This window comes from Symphalangus syndactylus, chromosome 11 (assembly GCF_028878055.3).
Source record: "Symphalangus syndactylus isolate Jambi chromosome 11, NHGRI_mSymSyn1-v2.1_pri, whole genome shotgun sequence".
NCBI lineage: Eukaryota > Metazoa > Chordata > Mammalia > Primates > Hylobatidae > Symphalangus > Symphalangus syndactylus.
In genome coordinates this window covers 55,693,369-55,705,906 of record NC_072433.2, presented here as the reverse complement: position 1 = coordinate 55,705,906, position 12,538 = coordinate 55,693,369, and the positions used below count along the sequence as shown (strand labels likewise).

The 12,538-nt window shown below is 55.8% G+C and overlaps 1 protein-coding gene across 4 annotated transcripts in view; it reads right to left on the bottom strand.

The window, feature by feature from the left end:
• Nucleotides 1-11,945, bottom strand: part of GSG1L (GSG1 like) — a 271,064-nt gene extending 259,119 nt beyond the window's left edge. The window contains exons 1-2 of one of the 4 annotated variants that reach the window (XM_063612031.1): nucleotides 11,320-11,945; nucleotides 10,417-10,515 (exon numbers count right to left, since the gene is read on the bottom strand). In XM_063612031.1, the coding sequence (XP_063468101.1) occupies nucleotides 10,417-10,515; nucleotides 11,320-11,662 (442 nt within the window). In that variant the 5' untranslated portion in view covers nucleotides 11,663-11,945. The remainder of the gene's footprint in view (nucleotides 1-10,416; nucleotides 10,516-11,319) is intronic. The other 3 variants (XM_055297734.2, XM_063612032.1, XM_055297735.2) reach the window with 3 other exon arrangements.
• Nucleotides 11,946-12,538: the final 593 nt, after the last annotated feature.

The following is a 12,538-nucleotide window of genomic DNA, read 5'->3' as shown; positions in this document are numbered from 1 at the left end:
GGGCAGAGAGTAATGGGGCAGGTGATGGCGGGTCTTGTAGCTACCAGGAGGACATTGGCTTTACTGGGAATGACATGGGAGTCATTGGAGGGTCTGAGCAGAAGGACTCCAGCAGTATGCAGTAGGATTGCTCAGCACAGTGGCGGACAAACAGAAGCAGGATGACCAGTGAGTGGGATGCTGGAGTCATCCAGGCCAGAGATGGTGCAGGCTCAGACCAGGGGGGCAGAGGAGACGGGGAGAAATATTGGGACTCTGGATGCGTTTGGGAAAAGAGTCAGCGGGATTTGCCGATAGATTAAATGAGCTGTGTGAGGATGAGTGTGTGTTTGTGTCTGTGAGGAGAGAGAGAAAGGAGTCAAAGACGACTCCAAGGTCTTTTGCCTGAGAAATTGGAAAGATGGAGCTGTCTTTTGTTGAGATGGGGCTAAGAGAGGGGCAGGAGTGGGGTGTGGAGGAGTCATCTGTGCCACCAATGTTCAACCTGTCATCAGTGTTCCCTGGTTTCTACTTTCTATTTTTTTTTCAATTAAAAAAATTTTTTTAGAGATTGGGTCTCACTATGTTGCCCAGGCTGGTCTCAAACTCCTGGCCTCAACCAATCCTCCCACCTCAGCCTCCCAAAGTGCTGGGATTATGGATGTGTGCCACCCTGCCAGCCCCAGGTCTCTGCTCTCTAAGCACATGGTAGGACTGAAATTCTCCAGTCCTTGAAAAGGTGGACATGGCCATGTGATTTGCTTTGACCGATGAGATGCAAGCCGGATGGTACGTGCCACTTCTAGGCAAGGACTCATATCCTTTCCTCCCTCGACAGCCATGGAAAATCAGAGATGGAGCATCCTTTATCCAGGTCCCCAATGAGGTCACCATGAACTAGAGCCCCCCGCTGACCTGCTATGGACATGTCACGGGAGTAAGAAGTCAACTAAGGTTGTCTGCAACCTCCCACATCTGCAGATTGCTGCAGATAGCTGCAACGGCATAGCCCAGCCTGCCCTGGCTGAGGAGGGCAGAAAACAGATGATTAGGTAGGACATGTTACTCTGAGATGCCTGTGAGATCCCCATGTGGAGAGATCCACCAAGCGGAGACAGTGACTTGTGTCCAAGTCTTCTGCCTCCCCGCCCCGCCCAACTGTGTTCTGGAGAGGGTCTTCCTCCTCTATGCCCCTTCCAGGACCACCCAGAAGATCTCCCTCAAGGTGGGGCTCGGGCCAAGTGGGGCTGCCTGGGGCAAGGCTGGCAGAGGGGGGCAGAGAGTGTGGCCAGTGGTGTCTAAGGGGCTGGAGGAGTGGGGGTTTCAGCCTCCCATCCCCTCTTTCAGAAAAGGATCCCCTGTAGAGAAACCAGGGTGGAGAGAGGCCCAGAGAGAAGGGGGGACACGCAGACATAGACAAAGGGGAGCAGAAGCCCCACAAATGTGTCCAGAGGGTACAGAGGCAATCAAGTTGACTTAGGGAGAATCTGCTTCCCACATGCCACGTTTGCTTAGAGTGTGAATGACTAATAAAAATAGCACTGTTTTCCTAAGATGTTTGTATTCTTCTAGTCACACTTTACATAAGACTTCTTTTTGTTGTTATTATTAGCGTATTATTATTATTATCTGGGCAACATGAAGAGGGGTCAGTGATGAAATGAAGCCCCCATCCTCCAAACACTGCACCCACCCACTGCTGCCAACTGGGAGGACAGAGGGGGACTGGAGGGCAGAGTCAGATGAGGGAGGGTCTGGCCTTCTCCATCTGCCTGGGTGGGGCGCAGCCACTCCCCCGGGGCTGAGGCCTCAAGGAGTCACTTCCCCTGTAGGGGCCTCCTGGAAAAGAGCAAGGCGAGGCGGGAAGGGCCACGTGTGCTGCTACCGCCTCCCCTGGGCTATTTCGGGCTCCCCTCGCTCGCTTCTCTCCTCTCCGGCTTCTCGGGCACCCTCCTCCCTGTGCATGAGTGCACGTGCACATGTGTGTGTCTGTGCATGCATGCGTGTGTGCACACACGTGTGTCTGTTTCTCTGCCCACATATTTCTCCCTTTCTCCGTCTCTGTTTCTGTCTCATTGCTGCTCTCTGCATCTCTGTCCGGGTGTGCACTCAATGCGGTGCACGTGCCTCGATCTCCCTCTGCGTCTTCTCATCTCTCTCTGTGTCTCTGTGTCTCTGTGTCTCTCCTCGCTTGCTCCCCCCTGTATGTGTCTGCCTTTCTCTCTGTTGGTCACTCCTTCTCTGGTCCCCTCGGTCCCCCTCGCAGCCTCCCACTGCATCCCTCTCAGATTCTGTGTGTGCCACCCGTCCTATGTCTGTCACCCCCCACTCCTCACAATGTCTGTGTCTCCTGCCCTCCTCCTCCCCTCCTCCCCCGTAGCTATCTCTGATGCACACTCTGGGAGGCCAGGACATGGGACAAGGCTACCACGGCCACTGTCCTTCCCAAGCTCCAGCCCAAATCCCCACCCCAGCTCTGCTTCCAGAAGCACCGACCCTCCTCAACCTCCATCACCTCCCATCCCCAGTCCCTACCATCGGGGAAGAAGGATGGCCCCTGAGAGTGGACCCTGCCTCCCCCAGGCAAGCTTGGGTCCAAGGCCTCTTCCACATCTCACCCACATCGCCCACACTTTGGGAGGCTGAGGCAGATGGATCACCTGAGGCCAGGAATTGGAGACCAGCCTGGCCAACATGGTGAAACTCCATCTCAACTAAAAATACAAAAATTAGCCCAGTGTAGTGGCAGGCGCCTGTAATCCCAGCTACTCCGGAGGCTGAGGCAGGAGAATCACTTAAACCCAGGAGACAGAGGTTGCAGTGAGCTGAGATTGCACCACTGCACTCCAGCCTGGGTGACAGAGTGAGACTCCATCTCAAAAAATAATAATAATAATAAAATAAAATAAAAATATTATTATTACAAATATTTTTACATAAAAAGAAAAACAACTGGGGGCTGGGAACTCAATCCTGTCAAGAGCAAAACTCTGGCCTAGAAGCTGCAAATTGACGGGACAAGGGTCTACCCACCCCTCGAAAGTGTTTGATATTGGCCTGCAGATCAGATGTCTTTAAAAAAAATGGATTTGCTGCCAAATGTGAACAATCAACAGATGTCATATAAAAACGGGGAGTTTTGAACAAAAATGGACCACTAGGCACTCCACGAGCCACCCCCTCCTGCAGTGAGAAAGCTTCTGGAACCACACAGCGGTTGCCCCGCCCCCGCAGGCCCCCTACTCCTTCCTCACATCACTCTCGTAGGTTTCCAGCCTGGCCCCTGTGGGATTTTTAGTTGGTGGCTCTGGATCCGAGGGAAGGTCCAGCCTCCAGGAGCCCAGTGGCCCTGGCTCTGGCCTCTGAGGGGTGGTGATTTCACCTTTGCTGCAGCATTATTCTATTTTGATTTTTATTTATTTTTGAGACAGGGTATCCCTCTGTTGCCCGGGCTGGAGCACAGTGACACGATCACAGCTCACTGCAGCCTCAAACTCCTGGGCTCAAACGATCCTCCCACCTCAGCCTCCTGAGTAGCTGGGACTTACAGGCACACACCACCACACTTATCTAATTTTTAATTTCTTTGTAGAGATGGGGGTCTTGCTATGTTGCCCAGGCTTGTCTTGAATTCCTCAAGGGATCCCAAAGTGCTGGGATTACAGGCGTGAGCCATTGTGCCCAGCTAGCATTGTTCTAATAAACTCCCCCTTTTATTATTTTTTTTTAATTTTTTTTTTAAGACGGAGTCTTGCTCTGTCCCCCAGGCTGGAGTGCAGTGGCACAATCTCAGCTCACTGCAACCTCTGCCTTCCGGGTTCAAGCAATTCTCCTGCCTCAGCCTCCCAAGTAGCTGGGACTACAGCTGCCTGCCACCACCCGGCTAATTTTTGGATTTTTAGTAGAGATGGGGTTTCACCATGTTGGCCAGGCTGGTCTTGAACTCCAGACCTCAGGTGATCCGCGCGCCTCGGCCTCTCAAAGTGCTGGGATTACAGGCATGAGCCACCGCGCCTGGCCCATTCCCCTTTTATTCTTATCTAGGGTCGAGTTTGTTTCCATTCCTTGAGACCAAAAGAGCTTAACCCGCACCATGCTGAAGGCAGCAGAGGCCCGAGGTTGCAGCCTCTTCACAAGACAGCTCTGAGACTGCACCCCAGAATTTAAACACAGGGGAGTGACCGTGAGCTCCCCACAGGATCCCACTAAACACCTCTCCTTGGAAATAAACCAAGAGAGGGAGCAGGGAAGAAAGAAGAACATCTGACAAGTCCACGGGAATGACAGGCACGGAGTAGGGAGCCCCGGCCTCTCCCTGCCCACAGAAGCCCTGAGAAGTCCCCAGAGCCCCAGTGCATTCCACAGTTGTTCCCTGAGTCCCTCCTGAAGACTTAGTCCCTCCTATAAAGACACATGCACACATATGTTTATTGCAGCACTACTCACAATAGCAAAAACTTGGAACCAACCTAAATGTCCAGCAGTGACAGACTGGATTAAGAAAATGTGGCACATATACACCATGGAATACTATGCAGCCATAAAAAATGATGAGTTCATGTTCTTTGTAGGGACATGGATGAAGCTGGAAACCATCATTCTCAGCAAACTATCGCAAGGACAAAAAACCAAACACCGCATGTTCTCACTCATACGTGGGAAATGAACAATGAAAACACTTGGACACAGGAAGGGGAACATCACACACTGGGGCCTGTCGTGGGGTGGGGGGAGGGGGGAGGGACAGCATTAGGAGATATACCTAATGTAAATGACGAGTTAATGGGTGCAGCACTCCAACATGGCACATGTATACATATGCAACAAACCTGCACGTTGTGCACATGTAGCCTAGAACTTAAAGTATAATAAAAAAAGTTAAAAAAAAAAAAAAAAGACTTGGTCCCTGTCACAAGGTGCTGCCTCCCAGAGCCTGGATGAGCTGCCATGCTGAGTTCTACGGCATTGAAGTGCCAGCTTATCTAGGCTCTGGGGGCAGCACGATGTGACCGGGACAAGGCTTGTCCTCAGGGAGCCAGCGTCCCAGCAGGGAGATGGATGATAGAGAGAAGCCAGTGTGATACACAGTGGGTATGACCCCAATCAGAGCAGCGGGGACATCAGGGGCACAGGGGAGTGCCAGCGGGCGCCAAGGTGGCCGATTGCAGTGGGGCGGTCCAGGAAGGCCTCACAAACAGGAGGACATTTGAGCAGAGACTTGCACGGGGTTGTCTTGTGGAAGAGTGCCTGGAGGCGAAGAACAGCGAGTACAAAAGCCTCGGCTTCTCGAAGAGCCAGTAAGGAGGCCAGTGTGGCTGGAGAAGAGTGACTGTGGGGGCAGAGAGGAGTGGGGAAGGGCAGGAGGCAGCAGGGAAGACTGCAGACTTCCTGGCAGTGCTTGGAAGGCATTCAACTGTGACTGAGTGAGGAAGGGTCCGGAGTAGAGACCGGGGGTGATCTCCCTCAGATGGAACAGGGAACCCTCCAGCCACTGGATGGAGAAACGGACCATGAAGTCAAAGCCAGGAGCAGGGGGAGCTGCAGGGTGAGGTGGGACACACTGAGTTCTGATTGACCGGCTGGCAGGATGGACCAATGGACCAGGTGTCCAAACTGAGGTTTGGAGGCCTGAGCTCCTAGAAGGGAAGGACGGCAATTCCTGTAAACTGAGGGCAGAACAGGTTGTGGGGGGGGGCACTGTGGACTCCCCCAAGGGGCAGCTCCACTCGCTCCCATTGGGAGTACAGACTCCATCTGCCAGGTTTTCAAGAAAAGCCATAAATCCAGATGTTTCTATGAAGTGGCTCCATATTCAAATGTTGGCAACTTATTCAAAGACACTGGGAACACTGCAGGGCCAAACAAAACAGATACACGGTTCAGAGGTGACGCGCGGGCCACCTGTCTGCAGCCTCGGACTCGAGGGTCAGATGGCAGCAAGTCCCATTTACCAAGTGCTGGCTGCGGCCACTGGAGTGCTGGGACCACGTTATCTGGATCAACCCCAACGATGCTATCGTGGGGCAGATAGGATAATCCTCATGCCCCAGCCAAGGAAACTGAGGCCCAGAGAGGGCAGAATCCTACCCAAGGCCACACAGCAGCTGGCAGTAGTATGAGGACTAGAATCTGGACCATCTGGGCCCAAACCCTGTGATGGGTCATGGGACAGGGCTCTGTCACCTCCATCATCCACACAAAGCACTCAACAAAACCTCCATTTTACACACGAGGAAAGAAAAGGCCAGAAAGAGAGGGAGTGTGATTTCTCCAAAGCCACTCAGCAAGTTGGCATCAAAGCCTGGAGCCAAACCCAGGGCTCGTGACTCCAGATGCAGTGCTCCGCCCAACGAGCCTGGTTGGAGGAACCAAGGGAGCCTGAGTGAGCTGGACTGGGGAGACTGAGGAGCAGCACAGCACAGCAGGCAAGAGCCAGGCTCCCGAGTCTCCCGCCTGGGTGCACATCCAGCTTTGCCACTTACCAGCTGTGTGCCTTGGGCAACTCACTTCACCTCTCTGTGCCTCTGTTTACTCATCTAGGAAATGAGAGCAACCAGGGCACCCACCTCGTAGGGCTATTATGCAGACAAAAGGAAGTAATACTTGTCAGGCCAGCCACGGTGGCTCACACTTGTAATCCCAGCACTTTGGGAGGCCGAGGCAAGCAGATCGCTTGAGGCCAGGAATTTGAGACCATCCTGAGCAACATAGTGAAACCTCGTCTCTACCAAAAATACAAAAATTAGCCGGTTATGGTGGCGTACACCTGTGGTCCCAGCTACTCGGGAGGCTAAGGCAGGAGGATGCCTGAGCCCAGGAGGTGGAGGCTGCAGTAGGCTGTGCTCACAACACTGTACTCCAGTCTGAGCGACAGAACAAGACTAAAAAAAAAAAAAAAAAAAAAAAAAAAAAAAAAAACCCATGTCGAGGAGTTAGAGCAATGCCTTCCATCATGCAACTCTTTGCCCAGCAGATGCTCCCAACATGAAACACATCCAATATGACACTAACATACTCCCAAGCACCAAAATCCTCCTGGCTGGGGACATCACAGGGGTCCTCATACTTGGGACACAGTAGCAGCATAATTTAGGGGACTGGGCAGAAGAGCTGTGGTTCTCTGTTCAAAATAAAGGAAGACAAGACAGGTACGGGGAAGGCTAGCTGGAGACTTGACTCTGAGTGACAGGAGGGCAGTCAGAGGTGCTGTGCCCCGCATCTAACGATGACTCGGATGCTGGGTGCAGGATGAACTGGGGAGTGGGGGTGATGGCAGAGGTGGAGAGATGGCTGCAGAAGTCCATGGGAGACATGGGTGGCTGTGGGTGGCTCAGCCCAGGGTGGCGGCAACACCGAGGTGGTGCTCCCCATTCTCTGCCCTACGTCGCCAAATCCTTGCATCTCTGGCAGGTGCTAGCTGCTCTGATCCCCACCTACGCAGTAGCCCTGGGAGGTTCCTGCCTGAAACCACGCTGCTAGTAAGAGGCAGAGGCCAGCCTTGAACTTCCACCAGTTCTACAGGGGAGAGAGCTTTTGAGTTTGAAGGAAACATGCTCCTTCCTACCCCAACGTCTCTGGGACTGCAGGAGGGGCCCCCACCGTGTGGGGCGTGTTGGCTCCCCGCCTGGGTCCTGCATGGGTCTTCTGGCTTCACACCCACCCCATCTCCACCCAGCCCTGGGACTGGTCTCTCTCTTCTCTCTCCAATCTCACCTCCCTCCTGCCAGCCTGGCAAGTCCCCCAAGACCCCTCCACCTCCCCCCAATCTTCCCAAGCCACCCCTTTCCTGCGGCTCAAAAGCATACAGGATGAAGTCCTGCATGTGGACGTCACCTGTGCTCCCAGCTGGCACAAGCTCCCACCTGCCCCACCATTGCCCCCACCCCAGACTGTCATTCTCCCCTCCTCCAGGCCTCTCCTCAGCCACCCCCACCACACCCACCAGAACGATGCTTCCTTCTGCTCCCCACCAAGACCCTCCCCAGCGTCTCAACCAGAAGAGAAATCCAATTTGTGTGAAGGGCTTGGGGTGACTCTGTGTCGAGGCCACGCTTCCCTTTCTGTTTGTGGAAGGACGCGGGTGCTCTTCTTGGAGCAAGGAGAAAAGGTTTCTTTGTGGAGGGTCTGGTGAAAGTGTGTCTGTTTAGGGCAGGCTGCAGTTTTCTTTGTGAACGCTGTAGATTTTCAGTGTGGGAAAAAGGGCTTATTACATTTCCCTGTGGCTGCCCGAGTGGGGAGAGGTTTTTCTGAGCCTAGAAAGGAATGGCCGAACAGGCAAACAGGCGTTGGAGAGGAGGGAACATTTAGCAGCTCCTTCTCACGGAGCGGTGAGGATCTCCCGGTTGGTGTTTGCATTTGGGTGCACGTGAAACACACAGAAGGAAAGAAAGCTTTGCTGTAGTTTGATGGAAGGGAGGGAAGTTTAGCCTTGATGTATGGGGGTTGGGGAGGCGAGATTTTGTTCAGGGGGCTATTGGGATGTTTTTTTCCTCTTTGAGTAAAAACATAAAATAGTCACAGAACCCAGAGGAAAGGTTGTCATGGCAACAAAAGTTTGAGGCCAGGTACTTGCTATCACCCATTCAGGACCACGGTGGTGGAGAAGGCAGGATTTTGCACTGTAGGGTCAGCTGCAGAAACCACCCCAGCTGGCTCCGATTCCCAAATTTCTCACCAGCACTGACAAGCTGATAACTATTTTCCAAGCTCTCAGAGAGGAAAATTGTGATTTTGGGGGAGGGATGATCTCCAGCCCACAGTGGCCAAGAGGAAACTGGGGGTTTCTTTTATTTACCCAACAAATTAACCATCCGCGTTTCTGAGTATTGGGAGTGAGGGTCTTAACTGAGCCCCCCAAAATGCCACCTTCCCTGACCCCTCAACTGTACTATTCTCTTCCCCGATCCCTTCACTCTGATTTCTTTCTGTTCCCCAGAAGATAATTCCAGCTCCCTTGCCAGAATCCCCTGTGAGCCTAAGTTTCTTATCTGAAAAAGCAAGTGCCCTAGAAGTGTCTGCCTCAAAGGTGGCGGCCAAGATTCAACAAGATTCAGGAGATGAGAAGTTTCAGCAGGACCTGGTGCACATTAAAGGCTCAATAAATGTTAGCCAACATTGTTTTTTAAATAATTTTCAATTAATAATTTTTTAAAATACTTAAATATCCCAAGTCAAGCCCTGAAAGAACTACAGGGAAATAACTGTAGGAAGTACTGGGACTGTGACCTTCAGGGAGCAGCCAAGAGAGACTCCAAACAATTAAGAGGCTCAGCTGACCAGCTTGGACCAGGACACTCCAAGAGGTAGACAGGACCACTCTGGTGCCAGAGATGCATCATTGTATTTTCAGGTGTGTGCACAAAGGAAGGGAGGCAGAGGTGGTATCTCCCCGGGGCTGGGTCTCCTGAGCCTTGGAAACACCTTCTTGAACTTGGAGAAAGATGTACAGTAGCAAGATGTCTACCTCCAAGGACGAAGATGTTCCTGACAACAAGGTGTTATGAGGCCTCTGTGTGAGAGATTAGGGTTGGGCTGTGCGGAAGGCAGGGAATTTTGGCCAAGATGCCTTTTGAAGTTAATAATTTTAATTGCATCCCACAGTAAACACTTGAGTCTTGAGTGTAAACCAGAAGTGGGTCTGATGGGATGAAACCAATCAGGGGCAGGTCCCTATCCAAACACCATGTATCTCTGACAAACGGCCAGCCTGGCTCAAGTCACAGAAAAGTTTGGTCAGGCACCCCCAGAAGCGAGACAGAGGAGGCAGCACCGCGGGAAACCTCCAGTTCATCGTCCCAACCCCATCCAGTATGCATCCGGCAAATGTTTATTGAAGACCTACTATGCGCTAGACATTACTCGGAGGCAGCAGTGAACGAGACCTACCGGCCTGGCCCTCACAGAGTGACATCCTATAGGGAGAAGGGACTATAAGCTAGTGACCAAAAACAGGCCCCAGAAAATGTTAGGCAGTGTCAAGTGTGGCAGGGAGATAAACGTAGTGGTGAGATAAAAAGATGGAGACCCTCCCTCCAACAGGGAGCTCACAAGGTTGTCTCTCCTCAGTATCCTGACTTGGAAAGCATGTGGGAGAGTCCCAGTGAAAGGAGCCCCTGAAGAAGGAGGTGGGGCGGGGAAAGGCATTCCAGACAGAGGACGCAGCCTGTGCAAAGGCCTGGAGCTTTTCACTGGGTTCGCTTCACAGCTTCCTCCCTCTGCCCTCTAAACCACTTAGGCCACTGGCTTATTTAGGGCAAACTAAGGGTGGAGGTCTGCTCTCACCCACTCTTGAGCACACACATACATGTGGTGTCCACACTGAGGAGCTAGGCATGCAGGGAGGAGTTTTAACCTTGGAGAAAGAGGTCAATTCACTCAGGAGGGTGTCCACGACTGGACACCCGCTCGGAGACACCACGTCTTTCGGGCCAGCTTTACCTGCTGTGTGGCACAACCAACTGTCGGGCAGCTGTCCCCTGGGCCCTGCCACAGCCCGGCTGTCTGCCTCCAAAACACGCACTCCAGCCCAGGCTGCCTCTGGAGGGTAGAGGAGGGGTTTCAGGCAAAGAGGACAGTTTGATCTGCCTTCTGAAAAGTCAGTCCCCCACCCAACCTAATGGGAGCCTTGTGCTAAGCTAAGCCCTCCTGGACTCCTCCACCCGGAGTTTGCCCAGCTGTCCCCACTTCCCTAGCCTGCCTCTCCCAGGAGAGGGCCAGGATACAGAGGGCTCCCTGGCGTCTGGCAATAGGGGTGCCTCTGGGCGGGTGCGGCTTTCCGGGAGCCCAAGAGACTCCCCCACTCCCCACTCCTGTCTGGGAGGTTCGGCGCGGGTTGGCGATAGGGGTGGAAGGCTCCCGGGTCTGTGGATCTGGGGCGGGAGGGGCGGCTGGTAGCAGGAGTCTCTGCATCTCCCCCACCCCCAGGGACGTTCCGGGGTGGGTGGGGGCATCTAGTGCCCCGCGAAAGGAAGAGGAGGAGGGGGCGAGCGTTGAGATGGGTTCAGGAGCGGAAAGCAGCGCGCGCCCCTCCGACCGGCAGCTGGGGTGGGCGCCTTCCCGGGGCGCGGGAGCGTCCCCAAAGCCGCGGGGCGTCCGCAGGGGGTAGGAGCTCTGCCTTGCACCTCTCCACGGCGGGGCGTCCCACACGTCACCCCGTGCTGGCCCCCGGCCCCGGAACGGCGCGCGCCCCCTGCCCTGGAACGTCGCCCCCAGCCTGTCGGAGCGCGGGGAGCTGGGCCCAGGCGGCGGGAGGAGGGCGAGCGGGTCCGGGGCTCGGGCCTCGGTGGCCGCGCCGCCCCGGGGGAGTCAGAGCCGAGCTGGCCGCCGCCCGCGCGCACTCACCAAGCCCGCTGATCTCCTCCTCGCACGAGTACCAGATGCCGGTGTGGAAATTCCTGAAGAGGAAGCGGTCGTCGCCGGTCTCCCAGCTGTAGAGCGCGCCGCCAGGGGGGCCGTTCCCCGAGGCGGTGGCGGCGGCGGCGGCGGGGGCGGCGGTGCCGTTGGCCGTGGCGTTGGCGCCCGAGTTGGGGCAGTTGGCGCGCCCACCCTGGCCGCAGCCCGGCTTGGGGACCCGCTGCGTGCCCTGGCACCAGTGCGTGGTGAGGAAAGCGGTGGTGGCGAACAGCAGCGCCAGCAGGTTCAGGGCCACGGCCAGGAGCGCTCGGCCGCGGCGGCTAGTCTTCATGCCGCCCGCGCCGCCGGGACGGGACTGCACTGCCGGGGAGCTCCGCGCGCGAAGTTGGCAGCCGGCGCCCCGCGTCAGCGGCCGCTGCCCGCCGCGCCCCGGGGCTCGGGTGCCTGCGATCGGCGGCGGCGGACGCGGCGCGGGCCCATGCCCCCCCAACCCCGGGGTGGGGGCGCGGCGCGGGGGGCGTGCGGGGCAGGCGGGCGGGGCGGGCGGCGGTGGAGGAGCGGCTCCGGCGCGCCCGGAGCCCGGAGCGCGAGTGCACCTCGGCGAGGAGCCGCTGGCGCCTGGCAGCGGCCACGGCGCAGGGACGCGCGCCCCTCCGTGGGGAGACACCTGCAGGCGGCCGGCGACACTGTTCCGGCGCCCGCCCGCACGGGGAGAGGGGGCGCCCCACGCCGGGCGCGGGCGGGGGTCTGGGAGTGGAGGGACGCCCCCGAAAGAAACCCGAGCCAGGGTGAGGGTCTGAGACGCAAGGAGAATCCCAGGCAAGGCGCTCCTGAGAAAAGATCCCCACGGAGGACGTGGGGCAACAAAACCCGCCGGGAACGGGCATCTCATGAGACCCAGAGAGGCCCTGCCCCAGGAGACAAGGGCAGAGCCTGCTGGGGCTCCCCAAGAGGGACACGGACCAGCAGGACCCTGCCCCAGAAGGGGATCCCCAAAAGGAGCGCCGCACCACACCCTGAGAAAGGAGTTTTTCCAAAGGGTCTAGACAGCAGAGCCTGCAGGGCTTCCCATAGCCAGGGAGCTGCAAGACCCCCTGGATAAGACACCCCATGCTGGACCTGGAGTGGCAGGATCTGTCAGGAGGCGCCCCTCCTGGAGTGTGGGGTTATAGGGTTTGAAACGTTTTTCTATCTCCTGGGTGTCACC